The 21,561-nt window shown below is 41.5% G+C and overlaps 1 protein-coding gene across 3 annotated transcripts; it reads right to left on the bottom strand.

Annotated features, from left to right (window-relative positions):
- Positions 1-1,073: 1,073 nt before the first annotated feature.
- On the bottom strand, positions 1,074-19,282 carry RBM34 (RNA binding motif protein 34). Of its 3 annotated transcripts, XM_081039499.1 has the most exons (12): positions 19,163-19,282; positions 18,894-19,086; positions 18,546-18,682; positions 14,694-14,925; positions 13,411-13,470; positions 11,925-11,968; positions 6,205-6,288; positions 5,994-6,057; positions 4,572-4,611; positions 4,236-4,354; positions 2,494-2,806; positions 1,074-1,167 (listed from the first exon to the last, which is right to left on the bottom strand). In XM_081039499.1, exons 1-11 carry the CDS (start codon positions 19,213-19,215, stop codon positions 2,528-2,530), a joined length of 1,305 nt encoding a protein of 434 aa, XP_080895625.1. In that variant the 5' UTR covers positions 19,216-19,282; the 3' UTR covers positions 1,074-1,167; positions 2,494-2,527. The 3 variants fall into 3 exon arrangements, with proteins under 3 accessions (XP_080895625.1, XP_080895626.1, XP_080895624.1); XM_081039498.1 differs by lacking the exon at positions 1,074-1,167 and having other exon boundaries at positions 2,068-2,806; XM_081039500.1 differs by lacking the exons at positions 1,074-1,167; positions 4,236-4,354 and having other exon boundaries at positions 2,064-2,806; positions 5,994-6,086; positions 19,163-19,278.
- Positions 19,283-21,561: the final 2,279 nt, after the last annotated feature.

The raw sequence follows: 21,561 nt of genomic DNA, 5'->3' as shown, positions 1-21,561 counted from the left end.
ATCCTTTTGCTGCAATCAAAGTAATCGTAAGCACAGCACATTCCTGAGTCGTGTCCTTAAAGGGAATTATTGAACCCGAAGGGGTAGTGGGACCCCCAAATTAGTAGCCAGATGCTCAGAAGAATGGCCTGCAGAGACCCCCCTCCCCAACCTGCGATGGTGTCTGAAATGAGGGCAATCTTGTAGGGGACTGTGCCCTTCACCTGTGAAGTGTGACCTAACTGGGCAGTTGGGGTCAGTCGTTACTGTAAGGGTACCATGCAAACATAGCTGGAGGCCCTAATTTAGTCCATGAGCCAGGAAAGCCCTTCTGCTTAAATAGTAATGAAGCTGAGACCCAAAGGTACATGAGCATTGCCTGGACTGGGGGGGGAAGGGGAAGGACTGCACACAACAGAATGACGCAAAAAGCTTTTCCATATTTTACGTTCAGATTCTTCCCATCCCCAAAAGTTGTCAGTGAACGGTAACCTACAGAGGTTATGTCCTGAGCCTCAGGTGTGTCTGAACAGAAAGACTTGTCCAAGGCCATACAGGTGACGTGAGGCCTAGAACTCAACCCTCTTGAAAATATGAGATTATATGGCCACTAGATTATGACATTAACAAACAACATGCTACTTTTCTGTCCCTGAACTGTGTGTACTAAATACGACATAAGCATTGAGGTCACTACCATGAGGTTCAATAGACCAGGTAACATGTTTATATAAAGTGCAGTTAAAGCAACATCCACGTGTTTGAAACCCATAACCACTCTACATTTCTAAGTATCTGTTGTAAAACACCGGTAAGCATAGACTCCTGGAACAGAAACAGCCTAGCATGCATTTATGAGTGGAAGCATTAGTGGGTTGTGGAATGACCTTAGTGGATCATTACCAGTGTTTTTAATGAAGTAGAATAAAAAATATCAGACACCAACACTTGCAGTAAGGTCTGGTACTGTCACGTGAAACTTTTGTGTAAATATATCCACGTTTGTACTGGTCACAATGTAAAATTAAAGCTATTGTAGATCACAGTCAAAAAAATGTGAAACCACTGGTCTAGTCCAAGCCTCTTATTTCACCAATCAAGATATTCAGATAAAGAAGTTGAGAGGCTTGTCCAAGGTCATGTGTGCACAGCCACAGAACCGGGTCAAGAATCATATGCCCTCACACCCTAGAAACCAAAAGGAAAACTCTGTTAAGGACACTAAAATTATATAAATTTATATATACTATACAGCATACATACAATATACACTAAAAATAAAACATATTCAGTAAAATTATATTCTGTATGTATCTATAGTCTATATAGCCTATAGATGATGCATCTTTACATAAATTTAACTGGAAATATATGCAAAAATGCTCAAGAATTATCAATAAGTACTGAATCCTACTTATGAAAAGCAAGGTTTTAAGCACTAGAGAGGATACTAAGCCTCAACTATCCTGTGCCTGCATACTGGAAAATGGATCTCTCTGCTTCTATAGAGCCACATTGTAAAGGCCCATTAAGTTTTCCTTGTGCTACTCCCAAAAGACAGGATTTTAAAAATAATCAGTAATGACTCACTGACCCCAACCCCCTTGTTCACCGAAGTAATATAATGCATGTATCACAGATCTGCCTGCATCAGATCAGGCCCCCTGTTTTACTCCCACTCCCACTCCTGGATACAGACCCAGTTTAGTAAGATCTGTGAGTGGGAACAGCTATGTCATAAGGTTAAGTCTCAAGGAATGCAATGGTATTCTTAACCCTTCTTAAACTTGATACATTGTAACTTAATTACCAAATTTTATCAATGTTTCCTTTATGGTTTTTTGAAAGATCGTTTCATTCTCTAAGTACCATTAATTGAAAAATCACAAGTGTTCCTGGGAGAATATTTTTCAAATTAAAAATAGAAATAAAAGGAGAAATCTGCTTTATAGCAAATTTGCCAAGGTTTCAATAACTCGTCTAATCACTGGTTAAGAATAAGAAATTAAAAAAAATAAATAAATAATCTTTAAAGTCTTAACAACAACAACAACAAAAAAGAATAAGAAATTAGAGCAACATTTCACATAATGTGTCATATTCTTGTTGGTTAGTTATGTTGATGAAATGTTAACATACACCATCCATAAAAAAATCCTGAAATTCGGGCAGGCCTGGTGGCTCAGGCGGTTGGAGCTCTGTGCTCCTAACTCCGAAGGCTGCCGGTTCGATTCCCACATGGGCCAGTGGGTTCTCAACCACAAGGTTGTCAGTCCAACTCCCACAAGGGATGGTGGGCTGCGCGCCCTGCAACTAGCAAGGGCAACTGGAACTGGACCTGGAGCTGAGCTGCACTCTCCACAACTAAGACTGAAGGGACAACAACTTGACTTAGAAAAAAGTCCTCGAAATACACACTGTTCCCCAATAAAGTCCTGTTCCCCCTCCCCAATAAAATCTTAAAAAAAAAAAAATCCTGAAATTCAATACATGGGTTTACCACATTTTTATTACCAGTACTCAGTGGAAAAAAGAAAGCTTCAAAATGCTACTTCTGTTTTTTCTGTTTCTTAGTTTGTCCACTTTTTTTCTGTCCTTTTTTTTTCTTCTTGACGAGAACAGCTTTTTCTCCAATAAATAAACTTTTAGAATGTCCTACATTTTTGGAAGCAAAATTAAGTCCCTTCTTAGGTTTACTGACGTTCTTCAAACTGGGGTTTGAATTTTGCTTTAATTTTTCTTTATTAATAGAACGCATGACTCTGAGTTTTCTTCCCATCAGTTCAGAATTATTTAATTTCAGAGCAAGATGAACAGCATCTGTATTCTGTAATAAAAATCAATAGATACATTTCAACCAAAATCTCATCTGCAAAGAAACTAGTAAAATTGCAACTTTAATGGATTAGAACAGTTTTTGACTTGCACATAGAAACCAATCCCATTTCCACATCCAGTAAGCCCAATCCCAGTGTTCCAGCAGCTGTGACTGCGGTCTCCTTTTAATCACGCTCCTCACACATTTTCCCCAGGAAGCACTCAAGCTGCCTTGTCAAATATCTAGCTAGTGGAAACTTTGTCTTACAGTGATAAGTCACAACCCAATAGGCTTCATTTTGCTCACTGTAAAATGGAGTATCAACTAGCTACATCAGTCATATGCAATCTTTTAAAGCAATGAACATGCTTTTCAGAAGGCTCTTCCCACTGTATCAGATGAGAGCAGGGAACTCACTAGTAATGCTGGAGTACATGCCTTGTAGGGTTGTTTAGATCAAAAATTCTATGCTTCTTTTACTCTAATATAGAACCAGTAAATGCTAACAACCCTGAATATACATGAGATTTTTTTTTAAAGGACTACAAACTTGTCAAGTAATAGAAGACAGCAGAGAAATAGTAAGATAAGTACAATACAGTAATGGTGGACACATTAGGTTGTGACAACCTTTCTTAAAGCTATCTGGTAATACATGTCAAGAGTCTTAAAAATGGTTACATATCTGGTCCTAGTTAGTAATAGCCCATTAAAATCTGTCCTAAAGAAGTAATACAAAAAGGCAGGCGAACACCTGGAGGAAAAAACATAACCATTCCAATTTCATTATTATAGGGAAAAATAGAGAACATTGCCAATGTGCAACATTTGGTAAACATTAGGGAAAAGGCAGTAAAAGTTACGTTACATTGCTCAATGGAACATGCTTACACAATAGAAAACATAAAGCAGGTTGCAAAATTGTATGTTCACACATATAAGTTCAACTATAAAAAGAAGGCACAAGGAGAAACTGAAAGGAAATGTATTAATGTTGTGGAGGGAAGAAAAACTCAAGGGCCACCAGACAGTAAATATTATCTAATAGTATATTCTACTAATGTTAGGCATGAAAAGCTGGTTAATATTTAGTGAACTGAACAGAAACAATTCTGTACAAAGATGAAAATTTTCTTCTACCCAAGTGAACGGTCAGTTCTTTTCTCCATTTTATAGAATGTGGAGATTCAGAGTTAATACCTTTAATATCGAACATCTAAAGCGTCATTTAATAACAATGACATGGAGAAACGGGACTGGAACATCTGATTGGGTGCAGCTGTAGCAACAGCACTCTATTATGGCAGGGGATGAGTTTCATTTCCTTAAGATGGAACTTGACGTTGACAGGGATAGTTATGTCTGAATGATGAAGCGACGGTGACAAGCCCGCCTGGCGCATTTCAAAGGACAGTGACAATGCATTAGTCTCCCATACCTCGAAGAGCACATAGCCAAACCCTCTGCCGAGGCCTGTAACCCGGTCTCTCACGATCCTTACTGCCACGATACTCCCACAGTCCAAAAAGTGGTTTTCAACTGCAGATTCTTCAATTTCTAAAAACAAATTCAACCAAAGTGGAAGCAAAGCCTGGGAAATGCCTTAGCACACTGCAGATGTTTAGTGACATAGCAAGTTCAGCAGCTCTGTGAAAATTACTCAAGTTACACTCCTTAAAGTTACTCTGAAAGCAAAACATTAAGTTACTACTCAAAGGTTATTTCCATTATTTTAACGATAAAACAGGTACTTCATTTATTTAAATAAACTTACTGTATGGCAGATTCCCCACAAACACTGATCTCTTGTCCCTCTGAAACACAAAGAGAGTTAGTAAAAATCACTCACTGGAGCAGAAGATGGAAGTCAACCTAAAACCCAGCCTTTTCCTCAGCCCACACATCTGACGGGTCTCCGTCTCCTGACAACCACACGCCAGTCCCTCGTTTGATTCTGTTCCTTCCAGGGTCTTCCCTGCAACAGTGTGAGTGACAGCCGTGGGCTTTTGTCCACAGCAGCCCTGCCTGACACCTGGCACGAAAGGCACGCTCACGAAAGGCACGCTCTGCGGAGAGTAAGGGCCAGACAGCGAGTATTTCAGCTTTGTGGGCCACTCACCTCTGCCATGAGAGCACAAAAATACCTAACCTAATGAGTGTGTTTGTGTGCTAATAAAACTTTATTAAAACAAAAACAAAAAACAGATGGAAGGTGGATTTGACCCTCAGGCCAGTCTGCTAACCTTTGGCTAGGTCCACAGTCGAAACCAGGGATGTAAAGGAGGCCTTTGTCATTTCTCAGCGATGTCACTCTGACACTGACAGTAATGCACTCTGTGCTTCTGTGGTGAGCTCTTACAACCCATCCTTCATTCATTTCCAGAGACCTTTGTAAAATGCAAACCCGATCGCGTCACTGCGCGTTTAAACTTGTGAACAGCTCCCGGACAAAATCCAGACTCACCGTGGCGACCAACAGCAACTCTTACGAGGCCCTGCCTTACACACTACCCACTAACAACTGTATCAAGCTCTTGTCATTCCCTCAGCAAATTCCTTTCGGTCCCCACCATTTCCTCTGCTTTTCCTGTCCAGACATCCTCATCATCTTTAAAAAAGTTCTTTTTTGCCTAGGTAACACTGATTCATCTTGCAAGACTCATAATAACACTATTTCTCCTGGAAACCCTCCTGCGTCCCTTCTTGCTGGCACTTCCTCAAGTCAAATGTCCCATTCCTGTGCATTTATCATAAAGTGCTGTGAGCAGCCCAGATGCTGGTCTTCACCTTTAAACTGGGAACTCCTAGAGAACTGAGACTATAGCTTAACACTGTAGGCCTGACACATAGTAGGGACTAAAAAAAATATTTAATGGATAATTTAACTTTCTAGATCTCAGTCTATAAAAATAAGGTGTTTTCCCAGATGATTTCTAATATACCTTCCGGCCCAACTCTCTCTGGCTATTTAATCTAATGGTGGGGATGGGGACCACGTTCCAGAAGCTAATGTGCCTAAAGTCCTGTGTCATTTTGGCACCAATGCTGTGACCACAGAGGGCAAAGGCTGTTCCCTTCTGTGCTTCCCTCATGGCTCACTGCTGATTCCTCTCCTCTCCTAGCTAGAGCTCAGAAGAAAACATTTCACTCTACAAGACTCTAGTTAAGTTCTTTAAACAACTCACGTACTACTTACAGATGAGGTCTCCGATGCCAGATCAACTCTAATACGAAATCCATCAGCAATTTGGGCCCCATTTCTGTTATTATACATATGAAGGGAAAATGGCTGTTAAAAATGAGCACTGAGTTACTACTATATTTGCTCTAAAGTGAAACCAAAGACAAAAATACACTCATATTTATTTAAATATAACTCTGTTCAAACTTCAAAGAGATAAGATTACCTGCTCAATGCTTTAGTAGCAGCAGTCTCATCCTTAAACACAACATAAGCATTAATATTTTTCTGATCAGGATGCATTTTACGTCTACACCAAAAAGAAAAAAAAGTCAATATAAAATTTGTTCATGTTAAAGTCACTAAAATAAACACAGCTTGTTTTCTACTTTTAATCAACATATAGACAAGAATTCCTGGGGAAGTTTAATCTATTTCAATAAATATTTAGTAATAACTCGAAAATAACACACAGACAGGTCTTATATTAATTTTTGCTCCAAAAGGCGCATTAGAGCTGATGGTCCAGCTAGGTCTTATTTTCAGGGAAACACGGTATACAGATTTCTGCCGAAACATGTAACCCATTCTCTTACTAGTCATTACTGTGAGGGGGCCACCTGTGCAATGCTGTAGGCTACAAACTATAATCTTAGTTATGGCTCTGTATCCAACACACACATAAACAGATGTGAAGGACAACTTGATTTTTCCTTTTTACTGTAAAAGAAAAACTTCACAAGCATGTATAATTTAGTGAATTATTAACAGGTCAGTACCCTTCAGCCATTGCCCACTCCAGAAACCTCTGTCTACGGCCCTTCCCAGACTGCAGCCCCACCCCTCCCCAAAGGTAAACCTTTCCCTATTCCCACTTTTAGGCACCACTTTCCTGCATGTTGATGTGGTTCTACCACCCAAAGTGTCTATTCCTAGACATTATACTTGGACCGTGTCCATTTTCCCACTTGAAAAATCTTTTGAATCTTGTTTAATCTACAGGATTCCCCCTTTGTCTCTCTCTATCTTACTGCTTGACCCACGGCATTTCCCAAAGCCCAGATGTTGCTGATCGCAGGCTCACACTGCACTTCAACATGTATCTCTGGCCTCTGTATTTCTCGCAAATTGGAAGCTGGATACAGAGCTTTATCAGGCCTGTAGGGAGTGCTGTGTTCTTTCAATGGGAGGCATGTTATCACTAGGTTTCACTCTAATACAGTACACTATCCAATAGTCTCACACTGATACAGCAGCTATGACCTGTTGAATGCCTAATATAGGCATTTCATGTATCTCATTTAATCTCCCATCTCCGACATGGGTGTTCGTTTTCCGATTTTATGGATAAGGAAACTTGTCCATAAAAGCACATGACCACTATCATGAAGTAAGAGAGGCCGGCCTAGGACTTCAACTAAGTCTGACTGACTCCGGAGCTCCTACTCGTTCCACGCAACACACCGCTGCTGACACATCTAAATCCAACATGTCCTAGTGTAACCACAGTGTCTTAATCTTTGTGTCACCCCAAATTCCTATGTTGAAATCCACTTACTGCCCAATGTGATGGTAACTGGGGGTGGGGCCTTTGGGAGGGGCTTAGGTCTCATAAAGGTCCTCGTGAACAGGGTTAGGGCTCTTTTAAAGAGACCCCACGGAGCCCCTGGCCCCTTAGGTGATGTGAGGACACAGTGAGAAGGGCTGGCTGTGAATGAGGAAGCGCCCTCAAGGACACAACCCTGCTGCGTCCAGGTCTCAGAGGTCCAGCCTCCAGAACCGTGAGAAGCGTCTGTTGTTAATAAGCCACCCAGTCTACGGCACTTCGTTACAGCAGCCTGAATGGATTGAGACGAACCCCAATACAACATAAATAGAAAGTGACTTTAAAAAACCTGAATAATGGTAGTGTGCTGTTAACCCTGTATGAAACAGTGTCCTTGGCACAGGGACGACCGAGAGCCAGCATGCGGCTCTGCCCCTTCCTCCCTGGCAAGAACATGTCTGTATCAAGCTTGATGGAGGATTCTGACCTAAGGAAATCCAGACGTTACTGACATCTATAGTTCCACTCCCACCCAGAAGGGAGAAAGCCAGGAAGGGCATCATTCCTACCCTGAACAGGAAGAAACCAGATAACCTACAACACCCTAACTTCTGTTGAAGCCATCAGAGAGCTGCAGTCCAGGGGAACAAAGCAGCTTGGAAAGTGAGAAAGGACAAGCCCAACTGAGACAGGAGGCGGCCCTGGGTCACAGGATGGGCCCCAGACAAGCACAAGGGAGCAGGAAAGAGTTCAGCTATGATTTTACTGAACTGCCAAATCCAAGTGTGGGCTGGGCCTAAAACGGAATCCCCAGAAGCCGCCGACACAGGATGTGCGCCCACTCACAGGCTCCACTGCACTGCCCTCTGCAGGGGTCCCAGGGAGACTGAGGGCAGCTGGGTGGCAGAGAGCATCCCTGGGTCAGGGCCTGGAGAGCAGAAAGGCTGGAGCTGGTGTGGGGCAGACACCACCCCTCCAGGATTCCTCTCCCCGTGGAGGAGGAGGCTACGCAGCTGGGGCAGGGGCAGCAAACCCTTCCCCTGCCAGGGCCCCTGTGGCCAGAAGGGAGGCCTCCTACCACGGGGCAAGGGGTGGGAACCGTTCTCCTGCACAAGACCCACCAAAGGCACAAGGCGGAGTTCGGCCGATCAGGAACATGTCTGAAGCATAGATATGAGGGCCTGTCTGTGTCTAAGGCTGGACCAGGACAACAGAGAATCCCACTGTCCCCACCAGACCGCCTAACAACAGCACTCTCTATTGGATCTACAGTAAAATTTAAAAACTGGAGCAAAACACCCGAAACATACGTCAGAAAAAGATTTTGCATCCAGAATCTATTAAAAAAAACACCTCTTGACAACTCAATAATGAGACAAAGAAGCCACTAGAATGAAAATGGGCAAACTTTTTGAACGACACTTCACCAAATAATAGCCCTATAAGCACATGAAAAGATGCTTATTATCTTTAGTCATCAGCAAAATACAAATTAAAGACACAAGGACAAAGCTTCAGAATGGCTGAAATGACACGACTGACAACACCCAGTGCTGCTGAGGATGTGAAGCAAGTGTGTTCTCACACTGCGGTGGGATTGTAAAATGGTGCGACTGTTTTGGAAAAGCATCTGGCAGTTTCTTAGAAAGTGAAGACACACCTGCCATAAGGCCCAGCAATCCCACATCTCCAGGTTTCTCAACAGAAATGACCTGTACATGAATGTTTTTACTACCTTTACCCATGATAGCCGAAAACCAGAAACAGCCTGACGGTCCACCAGCTTCCACATCCTGGGAAACTACTGGGCAACAAAAAAAACAAGCCACCGAGCATCCAGATCTCAAAACCATCAAGCTGAGCAGAAGTCAGACAAGAATACATCCTGTATGATGAGACCCTTTACATAAAATTCTAGAAAATGCGAACTGGTATACAGAGACAGGAAGCGGCTCAGTGGTCGCTGGGGATGGGGGTTGATGAAATGTAGGGTGATGCAGTATTCAGGCGCTTGACTGTGGCAATGATTTCTTGAGAGCATACAAACGTTAAAACCATAAAATCATACACTTCAAGTATGTGCAGCTTACTGAAAGTGTATGATACCTTACTACAGTAGAAAAAAGGTTGATTTTTTTTTTTTTACCATATTAAAAAGCAAAAGTTTTACATGGCAATACCCCCATACGCACAACAAAAAAGCAAATGAAAATAGGGAAGAATATTTGTAACTCAAACCACAAAAGGCAAATTTCTGTAACACTCCACAGATCAATAACAGAAACAATTCAACAGGAAAAAAAATTGAGTAAATCAAAGCAAGAATTCAGATTAAAGGAGGCACCAATGACCTGACTACATGAAAGCAGCTCACTCATAAGAGAAATGCAAACGAGCAATACCACTTTCACCTATCGAGCTGCTTTTAATCCAAAAGCTCAAAAACACATTGTTGGTAACAGTGTGGGAGTGTAAGTAGGTTACCATCTCTGTGGGAGAGCACTCAAAACTACAAAAGCAAATACCCTGTTTGACCAAGCACTTCCGCTACTAGAAGTTTATCCTACAGATAAATCTGCACGTGTGCAGATTACGAAGTATAAGGTCCCTCACTCTAGCATTACTGGTAACGGCCACAAGAATGGAGAAACCTAAGTGTCCATCCGGGAGGGTTTGCTAAAACAAACTAGAGGACACGGTGCAGAATACTAAGATGCTCTGAAAAAGAACGGGGAGGCCATGTTCACCCCGATCTACGTAGACCTCCAAGTTACAGCAAGTGGGAAATGGAAGGTGTGGAGTAGCACACTTTGGACACCAGTGTCAAACAGTGAGGAACATATGTGAGTATCAAGTGGTACATGCAAAAAATGTCTCTAGAAGGTTACACAAGAAAGTGAAAACAGAAGCTGCCTGGAGCAGGGAACCAGCTGGCTAGGAAAAGGTGTAGGAAAGGAACTTTTCACTGCGTACATTTTTATATTTATTTATTCTTAGCCATCTGCTTAATTACTTATTTAAATAATTAAAACATTTTTAACTGGGGGGCCGGCGGGGGGAGGCTGATGGCGATCACAGTGAGTGAGCTCCATTCTTCTGGCACCCAAACCCCTCAGCACTGCTGATACCCACTCCGATCACAACTTTTGTTTCTGCCAACACCTCGATCCCTGGGTCTCAGCCTCACACTGAAGTAAAGTCCGTATGGCCCAAAGAAGATGGGCTTATCTTACCAGGTTTTCCACCCCGCACAGCATCTAAACTCCTTGCGTACAGGACAGCTCACATGTTTGTTTATCTCAACAAACATTACCGGAATCAATAACCCAGTTATCAAGTGCTCACTATACACATGGTGCTGTGATGGTTATGGAAAGACTGGCAAAGAGCTGATCTGCCAAGAATTCCCAATTAGAAATGAATGTAGGGATGGACTCACCAAGATGTCCAAAGGGACTGCTGTTATTCAAGAATCCTGACATAATAGAATTCCCAGAAATGGTTATAAAGAACATTACTATATTTTATCTAACGTAACTATCTCTACAGAGATCTAATGCAAATCTAATGTATATATAAACTATGTATCTCTGCTTGTAAAATCCATCATTCCACGTGCCCTAAGAAAGAAAAAACACCTAAGATTGGGAGACTAATAGAAAACCCAGCATAAAACTGAAGGTAAATTAAAAATAAAGGTTGTACGCCTTAAACTTACATAATGCTATATGTCAATATTTCAATTTAAAAAATAAATGAGAAATAAAGGGAGAGGAAGAAAACTTGCATGTCTCACCCTTGGCACTAGGCAGAAAATGGTGACAGGGAAAGTCCCCCGAGAACTTGAACCACCAGCTGCACTACCAGTAAGGTCCCCAACCCCGCAGAGAGACCCTGAAGAGGACGTGGATGGCAGTTCTCCCAGGGGATGAATGGAAGCAAACGGGATTCTCTCTGGAAAAGCCTGACCGGCCAACAGCAATGATTTTATAATGCATAATCAGGCGCCCTAATTTTATGATGCATCTTGATTTCAAAAATGTTAAGATACGGGGAAAAGAGTGCCTTAGAAATGATGAATATGATATTTATGATTTATAATAGAATATTTGGATGCCAAACTTGCTTCTCTTCAAACACTATGCCCAATTAAACATCCTTGAAGTTTCTCATGGCACCTCTTCTAGTAAGTTATTTTACAGTACTTTCTATGACTACAATTTACATTAAGGCCTAAAAACAAACATCTGACAAATTTATATACTACTACAGACATAAGGAAACAGTCAAGCATGATGTATTATTCAAATATAAAAGTTTCTGAAGTTAAAAAATGATCTCAATTTTAACTAAAATGGAAGAAAGTTTAAGATACTCCCTTTATCTAACTATAAACTTACTTTATTGCTGCCAACTTTTTGGACAGAGTTCCCTCTGCTGGAATCTTTTAAGAGGAAAAAAACATTAAAGAAAATTCATTATTTGAACTATTACTTCAAATTATTGATACTTTAATTATTTGAATACTAAATATCTAAGTGTAATATAATGTGATTAAAAACACTAGGGAAATACTGAATCAGAAACAACCATTTTGTAATGATTATGGCGGGGGGGGGGGTCAAGCAGGAGACACAGGAAGAAGTCCTTTAGGAAGATTAAGTCGACAGTGGCACATTGGACAAATTTGGGGTAGATGGCAGGTAGGAACAAAACAGGACTCTGCAGCTATGCTAACAAGAAGTCATGAGCACTTAGGTGGAACAATGGAAAAAGAAAAAAATGACTCATCTTAGGAAGAAAGCACAGTTGAAAAACAGGCAGGGTTGATAAACAGTAGAGTGGGTGGGACAAAGAAAAGGCAAGGCTTGTAGCCTGGTGACCCTAAATCATATAGAAAATCAGGAGAAGTATAGGTTGGGATGGGGGCTACATGGAGGTAAGTACAAGCATGCTGAAATTTGGGTGCTGACATGGGGAAACGGGACTCCAAAGTGCAGACGACATGTAGGTGATAAAAGTGAGAAACAAATACCACAATAGAAACTATGGAGACTGTGCCAAAACGTTGGGAAATGTCTACTTTTAGAAAAGTGGGCACATTTGTCCTCTGGGAACACCTGGCAATGTCTGGAGATATTTTTGGTTGTTCCAACTGGGGTGGGCAGCGTGCTCCCAGCACCTAGTGGGCATGGGCCAGGGATGCTAAACATCCTATAACGCACAGGGCGGCCTCCAGAACAAAGAATCATCCAGCACAACAGGTCTATAGTATCAAGGTTGAGAAACCCCATTATAGGGAATCACGTGAGAAAGAGCAATTAAGCGACAAGGAATAAACATTTTTAACACATTTTATATTCTAATACATACTATCTATTCTAATACACATTGATTATTAATACGTTAATTGGTCTACAGAGAGCTCAGTTGGTGAAGTCAGATACCATTTATTTCTATAAAGTTTAATCATTGAGTTTTTAAAAAATATTTCATCGTTCTATGCTTAAAGCATAAGTACTGTTTGCAGGAGCCATTCACAGACCTCCATATTGAAAGCCCATAATTCCAGAAAAGATATTCAGTAAGTATTAACGTTTCTGCCTACTCAACTGCCACAGCAAAAAAAGTTACCCATCCACCCTCCAAAATAGTGTTGGCCTTAGTAACAAGGATGTCATTTTACTATGTGAACTCACTAAATTATTTAACAAAGACAAGAGTCAGCAATAGATACTAAGGGTGACTCTTCTCTTGGGCTAGATTTGAACCTGTTAATTCAAAAGGCTAAAGTCAAATGCTCCTCCATCTCATTAATACCAATAAGTCTGATTTAAATGTAATACGTTTTAAGATTATGCAACTTTAAAGGGGAAGAAAACATACCACGCAACGAAATCGTACAGATTCTATCTGTCCATACTCTTTAAAAAATGACTTCAGCTTCTAAAATAAAAAACATATATACTTTAGTCCGCTTTCAGAATATCAAATAAATACTACAAAAAGGAATTATGTGAAATTATCTGATAATCTTTTACTGCCAGGTTTTAAGAACATTTCAAGAAAAGTAGATGACTACTCAGTTGGAAAACAAAAAAATTTTACTGAAATTTAGGAAAAAAGCAAACAGTTCAATTCCAAAGGTACACAACATTTTGGTCTTTTAATCTTTGATAATCTTTACCACATGTAAACTAAGATTATGTATTCCACAGATTCTCTCATCTTTTCACACTGGCTTAAACCAGAAATGAATTTTAAGGATGTTTATATCACTATGAGAAATTTCCTAACTGTCTGGAATTAGGACCATAGGATTGAAGAAAAATTTAGTGTGAATTTTATATTATTCTTATGACTGGCTCAGGATTTGAAGAATGTATGTTTTACAGCTAGAACTATAATCAATTCTAATTCATAAACCATGTATTGAATGTGTAAAGCACCACCACATACTCCCTTCCTTTGAGACCCTTATAATCTAACAAGATCAATAACCAAAACTAGGCTACAAATGTGTTCTGTTCTACAAAATAATCACAAATAAAATACCAGGAGACAGAAGTATAAGAGGGAAAGGGGAAAACCAGGAAGTTAAGTTCTTTTGTACTATTTTGTTTTTAAGGAACTAGAATGTAAACTGTCCTTCAAAAGCAGGATTTTGACCCAAGAGACTGCCAACAGTGAACACAAAGAAAGGAAAGGGCTTGTTTTAGTTTAGTGACACCCGCGCCCCCACAGTGGAGGAAACTTAGGATGTATTTATTCGTTTACACAACAAAAATTTTGCCCCCTCTACCATGTGCCAGGCACTGCTTCAAGTGTTAGGGAAAGAGCAGAGAAGGAAAGAGATAAATACGCCTGCACATATAGGGCTTGCGGTCTATTGGCATGTAACAGGAAATAAGGCCGGAAGAAAAAACCAGACAGGGGGGCACTGCAATAGTTCAAGTAAGATTTGCAGAAGCCTTAATCAGCGCAGTGACTATGGGAATGGAAAGGAGGGGTGGATACTGGGATCAATCTATAGAATGGTTTATGTAGTCATTTATAATGAAGTTATGTCAATATAACTTATTATGTGTTTATTCAATAAAGGAACAGTAAACAAAGTTATGAATTATTAACTTCTCTGAATCCTTACAATAAACAGATTACACACTCACCTTCTTATTACACGTGACAGGCAAATTCCCAACAAACACAGTTCTCTCATTCTTTAATCTCTCTTCTTCTTGGTTGATCTGAATTTTCTTCCTTTGATTTATAACTGTGTGATCTACATCATCAAGTGCTTTTTTATCTGCTACTTTCACATCAGATTGAGAATTTTTCCTTTTCTGCCTTTGTTTCCGGTGAATTTCTTCTTCTAAATCAGCACTTGCTAGAGCATTTTCTCTTTTTAAGACAAAAGACAAAAATAAATAAATAAATAAATAAATAAATAAATAAATAAAAGAGAAACAAAAGTCATGGAAGTCAGTTCCTGCATTTGACAAAGGACAGTGATCAGAAATACTTCCCAACCACTTCTGGCTTTCCTAAAAACTTACCATTCACAAATATATTTAAATTTTAAAAGTAGCATTATCAAAAAGTAACTAGTACCTTTAGAAAACTCAAGGGTTAGAAAAAGTTAAACTCAATTTTTGAAGATATGTTAAAACTGCCAGGTAACAGTAAACACCAAAAGTTCATTTGAACAAAAACTGCTTCATTTAAAGCTCTTAGAGACTTAGTTTACACTCTCCCAATGCCTAATTACATTTTCTGCTCTAAACCATAATCTTGCAGCACTCCCTGGGGTCTCTAAAGATTAAATATGCCTGCAAAATACTTACTTTGTAAAGCAATCTGGCCAATAGAAAAATCCAGATTTCCTACTTACAGTTCTGTCATATTTAAAGGGCTCCTTGTCAAAAGTAAATTCTGAAATGTCAAATACAATATAAAGTGTTGATGCACATGCATAAAGTGAGGTCTGAGCATGAGTCCCACTAGATAACTGATCTGGGATCTTAAGGAGGGGAGAGAATGGGGACTAGGAGTCATTCATTATTTCCTTGGTTCCTATTCAGTTCTAGCCTCTGCCAATACAATTAAGGGCCTTTCAATAGTCCAGTCTCTGAAGAGACAAGCAAAGTTCACAACAAAATGGTAACATTTTATAACACCTGGTGTAGAAACATAAAAGAAACAAGAAAGGCTTCACAGAGGAAAGGCAGTGTGTGGCACAGCCAATCCTCAGTAAGTGCTGACCACTATTATTCCTTCACTAGAGCATAAGCTCCACTAAGGAGCAGGTCCATGTCTAGCTTTTTGCTCACTATGGAATGAAAGGAAATGAGACAGTTTGGAAAGGTGGGAACCAAGTCAAGAAGGACCGGGCATGCCATGCGAAAGTGCTGATTTATCCCACAGAAGAGGAGGAGCCACTGAAGACTTTGAGAATGTCTAAAAAAGATCATGTGGACAGCAGAGTGGAAGTTAATTAGGAAGGGGACAAGACTGGACAAGGGAGACCAACAGGAGACAGTTACAATTGCATGTCATTGAGAAGACAACAGACCAGACAAGGGAGGGGATAGACCGGGGAATACCAATAAAAGACACAATTAAGAGACAGCATCATCAGGAGCCTGGCAACCGATTTGACATGCAGGGAAAAGGAGGAGTGTGAGATGACTCCCAAGTCACTGGCTCAGGCAACTGGAAGGCTGGTGGCCCCAATAGTGCAGAGAAACAGGTTTGATGAGGATGAGCTCAGTCTGAAGCACTCTGAATTTCATGTGCATATGGAATTTCCAGGTGCAGAAGCCAATGGGCAAACAGATACACAGGCTTGGAGATCAGGAGATCACAATGGTGGCTCATCGGCACAAACCAGATGACTCAGAATGAAGGATGAACGAAGGTCATAAGACGACTTGAGAATAGAATCCTGAGGAAAATCAACACTTACGGAGCGGTCAGAAGAAAAGGAACCGACAATGCGGAGAAGCAACAAACAAAACGAGAATCAGAAGAGATTGTTATCAAAGAATCCAACAGCTTCAAGAAGAAAAGCAGCTATGTGAAATGTAAGAGAGGACTCGTAAGACAAAGTCTGTATTGCCTATTAAGTATGACAACTAAGTCGGGATGGCTTCAGTGAGCACTGTTTCAGAAACATGGTCAGATAAAATAAAAACAAACAAGATTGTACATGCGTGCAAGAGAAAAAGGATCACGAAGAGAGCACACACACAGAGTTCTTTTTCTAACATAACAGCGAGACTATGAAGAAAGGGATTGAGGAAATGGTGCCAGAGACACATGTCCATGGACAGAGTTTTGTTTGGTTGGATTTCTTTCTGAGATTCTTGAGTACGTTTATATGGCCGACAGATGAACGATATAGGAAAGAGGAGTAAAGGAATACATCTGATGGCATAATCCCTAAGGAGGCAGAAGAGAAGGTATGTGGTGTACACAGCACAGGTGACTAAAATAATCTGGGACAAGAAGACAACTTTCTCTGAGAAAAAGGGGAAGAAATTAAAAGATATGCATAGATATGAGGTGTGATCAAACAATACAGTAAATGTTTAAACTAAAAAAATTTATGACAATTAAAGACACATTGCCATTAATCCCCCACAAAATACTCCCCCTCGTTTTGAACACACTTATCCATTGTTCTTGCCACTTTCTGAAGCAGTTCTGGAACTCCTCTTTCGTGTATTTAGTTGCACTGTCCTGGCTGCCTCGATGTCCTGAATCATTTTAACTTTGCGGAAGAGCCAGAAGTCGGATGGTGCCAGATCCAGTGAATAAGGTGGATGAGGATACACTGTAATGTTTTTATTTGACAGCAATTGCCATATACCAGAAGCGATGTGTGACACGGAGCACTGTCATGATGGAGGATGATTTACGACACACTTTAAAACACACCTTCTCTCAACCGTACCTCACACCCAACTGACTGCATGGAACAAGTTTAAACTTATCACGCACTGTTACTAACGTTTGACGTGCCTCTTCCTGTATTAAAGATCCCTGCCTTTCCACTGGATGGCACTCAGCAGCAGCATTCACTATTTTTTTTATCACAAAGCTCCGTGTCACACATCACTTCTGGTACGGCAATTTCTGACAAATAAAAACATTACAGTGTGTCCTCATCCACCTTATTCAGCGGATCTGGCACCGTGTGACTTCTGGCTCTTCCCCAAAGTCAAAACCACCATGAAAGGTAAACGTTTTTGAATAGATTCAGGACATCGAGGCAGCCACGACAGCGCAACTAAAGAGACTCACGAAAGAGGAGTTCCAGAGCTGCTTCAGAAAGTGGCAAGAAGGATGAGATAAGTGTATTCAAACCGAGGGGAAGTATTTTGAGGGGGATTCATGGCAGTGTGTCTTTTACTGTAATAATTTTTTTAAATTTAAACATTCATCATTTAATGCACACCTTATACATTAAATAGGATAAAAAGCAGTAGTTCCCAACAGTTAGCAGTTGATAGCTCTCTGAATAGGTAGCAAGACCACTTGCTGTGAGACAGAAGAGAAATAAGAGATTTGAAGAGAATGTGGCTTGATAGAATGAAGAGTTAACTCAGTGCCGGTACATCTATTTGGATCTTGATTCAAGTAACTAAAAATAATTAAGCTAATGGGGCAGATGTGATCTCTGACCAAGTATGTTTAAGAAAACCAAACTCATGTTTTATACACATGCTGAAGCATTTTATAGATGAAACATAAGATTTAGGTTTGCTTACAAATAAGGAGAGGGGTATGAATGGGGTAAAGATGAAATGAGATTGGCCAACGCGTTAATAACAGCTGACGTTGGGTATACGCGTGGGGGTAGCGGGTGGCCCTTATCCTTTCAACTTTTGCACGTGCATGAGATTTTCCATAGCAAGAACTATGAAACGAGAAAAAAGTAATACGGATATTGCAGGTATAAGAATCGCAATTTCTTTACCTCTCATTTCTTTAATCAACTAAGAGGGAATTTTACCAACCTGGTTGCCAACTTTTCGTCCGCATCAGAAAGTTTCTTCTTCACTTTCGCTTTTTTCGCAGGTGCTTGCAAAAGTGGTCTTTGCATGTGGGATGTCCTTTCTTCTTCCTCATCCCGTTTCCTTTTTCTGGTGGTTTCCTTTTAACAGTTTGAAGGTATGCATGAGACCTCATCCTTTTTAACCGTCTAGCGGCCTTCCTAAGCATCTTTCCTCCCTTTCTGGTACGTGCAGTAATGAAAGGTTACCTGACATTCACCCTATTCCCCCCTTTGGATCCGCGCCCCGGGAGGCGACTCCCGTTCTAAGGCTGTTCCAACGGGCCGCTCGGCGCAGAACCGGGTGACTTACTGGCGGCACAGGCACGTACACGGGGTGCAGCCGAGGCTCCACGGCGCTGAAGAGGGCGGCCAGCCGCCCTGGGCCGCCTCCCGAGCGGCGCCCGCCTCCCGAGCGGCGCCCGCCGTGGGCTAAGCTGTCGGAGACCTGTCCCACGAGGTAGTCTCCGGCCGGAGGCCCGCCGCCGCCGCCGTCCAGGCGCTCCCTAGAGGCCGACGCCAGAGACTCAGCAACCCCGCGCCACCGCTCACCGGCCCGAGCCCAGCAGAACGCGCACTCACCCCTCCTCCGCACTCTTCTTTGTCCTTCGTTTGGTCTTCCTGGCCAGGGCCATTCTCAGGCCGCAGCCGCCGGCAGCCACAGCACGCGCGCCCGCACTTCCGGCCCGGCGACTTCCGCCGAGACCCACGCCCCTTCCGCTCCGGGGGCCGCGGGGGCCCTGCGGCTGCGCGGGGGGCGGAGACGCTGGCGGCGGGAGACACCCAGTGACCGGAAGGGGCTGCGGCTCGGTGCTCTTCCTGGTTGCGTTTGCGGGAACCTAGTTTCGGGAGGGGAGGGTCTCCCGACAGTAAGTGAGGCCCCACGTATGATGAGAATCAGCCAGGCCGGGAGTGGGCTCAGGCCCAGCAGAGGGCGAGTGCGCACGAAACCGGATTGTTGGAGAGGAAGGAGGTTGTCAAGGAGCTGGGTTGCAGGGATGCGGGTGGAATCGGTGTGACGGTACATGGGACTTCGTACTGCTCAGGCAACTTTTCCGAAATTGCACATCATTTCAAAATAATGTTAAAAACAAATAGTTGGCAGACCACAGCTCCAGCCTGCTCTGCCGGTAACAGTAGGTGCTTGGCCCTCAAAACTGCTTATCTGCCCAGCTTCCCAGACTCTCCTTCCAAACCCTTACACTCCGACCTGCTTCTTTTCACCACCTTGTTATTCCTTATTCTTGTTCTTCCTTCCCCCACAATTGCTCTCGTTACCCCTCCTTTCCACCTACAAAATTGTACCTATCCTTCAAAGACCAGCTCAGATACTATCTCATGGCAATTTCCCAGCATTTACAAGAGGTATCATCTTGTTCTAAGCCTCACGTATTTGCCTTACTGTTACTCAATCCCTCTAGATGTATTCTGCATCCCTATTTACCGTGACTGAATTTTGGTAAATTGACTTTTAGGTGATAAAAGATAAATACTAGATTATAATTAGATAAATTGAATTCAGTAGCTTTGGTGGTAAAATAGGATTTGACTGACGCTATGGGAACAGACTTGGCTTTTCTAAAGTTGCTTAAGAGAAGTCACTGGGAATATATGTGATCTTTCATAGATCACTTTAGATAAATTCATGGGGGAAAAAAATCCAACGTTTGGCTCTGGTTTTGATTTCTCAGTCCCTTATTTTGGTTTGCCCTAACTGTGACCTTGTGGTATTGCATAAAGATGAGAAAAAAATCCAACTGTCCATATTTGCAATTCAAGCATCTCCATCTGTCCTATACAGTCCAATGAAGACATTCTCTTCATTCTTCCCGCAGAATGTCTCCCAATCCCACTGCCTAAAGCTAACCCAAGAATCACCTCCTATCAGGAGCACTGCTACCTCATCACATCTGGCCTTCCTGATTCTTCCTCTCCACTCTGTCCTGCACATCCCATTTCAAGTGGCTCTACCTTGCATGTAAAGGTTTGCATCTCCTCTGTCACCATTGCACATACACTGGCCCCTTCAAATTATTAAGCACTTGTTTTCCCTGCCCATATAATTTATTACATACCTTTCTCTCAGATATATTACTTTCACAACTAAACCATGAAACTATTCCTCCAAGGGATCATATCTCACATGTATAAAACCCATCATGTGACATTAGCCAAAAATCCATAAATAGTTGGTTAAAATTAGAAGGTTGGAAAAATGGACTCACAATGAAAGGCAGCACACACTTTTTGAGGAAAATAGAGTAAAAGAGGCTGTGGCTAGAAAGTTAAAAAAATGATCCCCACTGCTGTTCAGAACCGCTTAACCATTTAGAGATCACTTAACCCCTTAGTTTCTTAAAATATAAGGATTCTTTTCACAGAAAAATACAGACAAAAACATGTAAGTAATGTTAGGGAGGGATTTCATGGAATCTGCACCATCTTCCCCCATCTCTCCAAGTTAAGAGAATTAACAAGATCTCACCCTCAGTTTAGTATTCAGTAGGAAAAAATGATTTTGGAGAACACTGTTACAAACATATCATTTTTTTATAGATTGTAAACTAGGTTGATAAAATGAAGTTTGGGTGACCAGGAGAAAACGTAAGCCAATTTCTAGTAATACCATGAAATTCTCAGGCTCCCCAGAAGCTAGGAAGAAGTGAGAATAGGCAGGAAGAAGGCAGGGAAGCCCAAGGGTATAAACCTCAACTCCAACAAAATTTGGAATCATTCTCCTTTAGAGCGCTGTTTGCGTAACAAAGTAGGTGATATTAATAGTTCATTGAAAAATAGGGTTTCATGATCGGGTAATATTGAACACAGTCGGGTAAAGGGAGTTGGCCAAGTGTCTCTTCACAGGCCTTCTTCAACTTTTTAATATACTAACACAATCTCTAAGAAGGGAAGGTGCTATAGACAGTATTTCCAAAGTACATTTGACAATGAAATCCCAGAGCATTTCTGGGGACCAGTAATTT

This window comes from Rhinolophus hipposideros, assembly GCF_964194185.1.
Source record: "Rhinolophus hipposideros genome assembly, chromosome: 26".
Taxonomy (NCBI): domain Eukaryota; kingdom Metazoa; phylum Chordata; class Mammalia; order Chiroptera; family Rhinolophidae; genus Rhinolophus; species Rhinolophus hipposideros.
Note: the sequence above shows the minus strand (reverse complement) of the source record. Positions and strands in the feature narration are given on the sequence as shown.

Coding starts and splice junctions, on each gene's coding strand:
- RBM34 (XM_081039499.1), bottom strand. CDS start 19,215: ATGGCCCTGGCCAGGAAGACCAAACGAAGGACAAAGAAGAGTGCGGAG. Junction 19,087..19,162: donor AAGAAGAGTGCGGAGGAGGG/GTGAGTGCGCGT, acceptor GTCGGCCTCTAG/GGAGCGCCTGGACGGCGGCG. Junction 6,289..11,924: donor AAAAAGTTGGCAGCAATAAA/GTAAGTTTATAG, acceptor TTTTTGGTGTAG/ACGTAAAATGCATCCTGATC.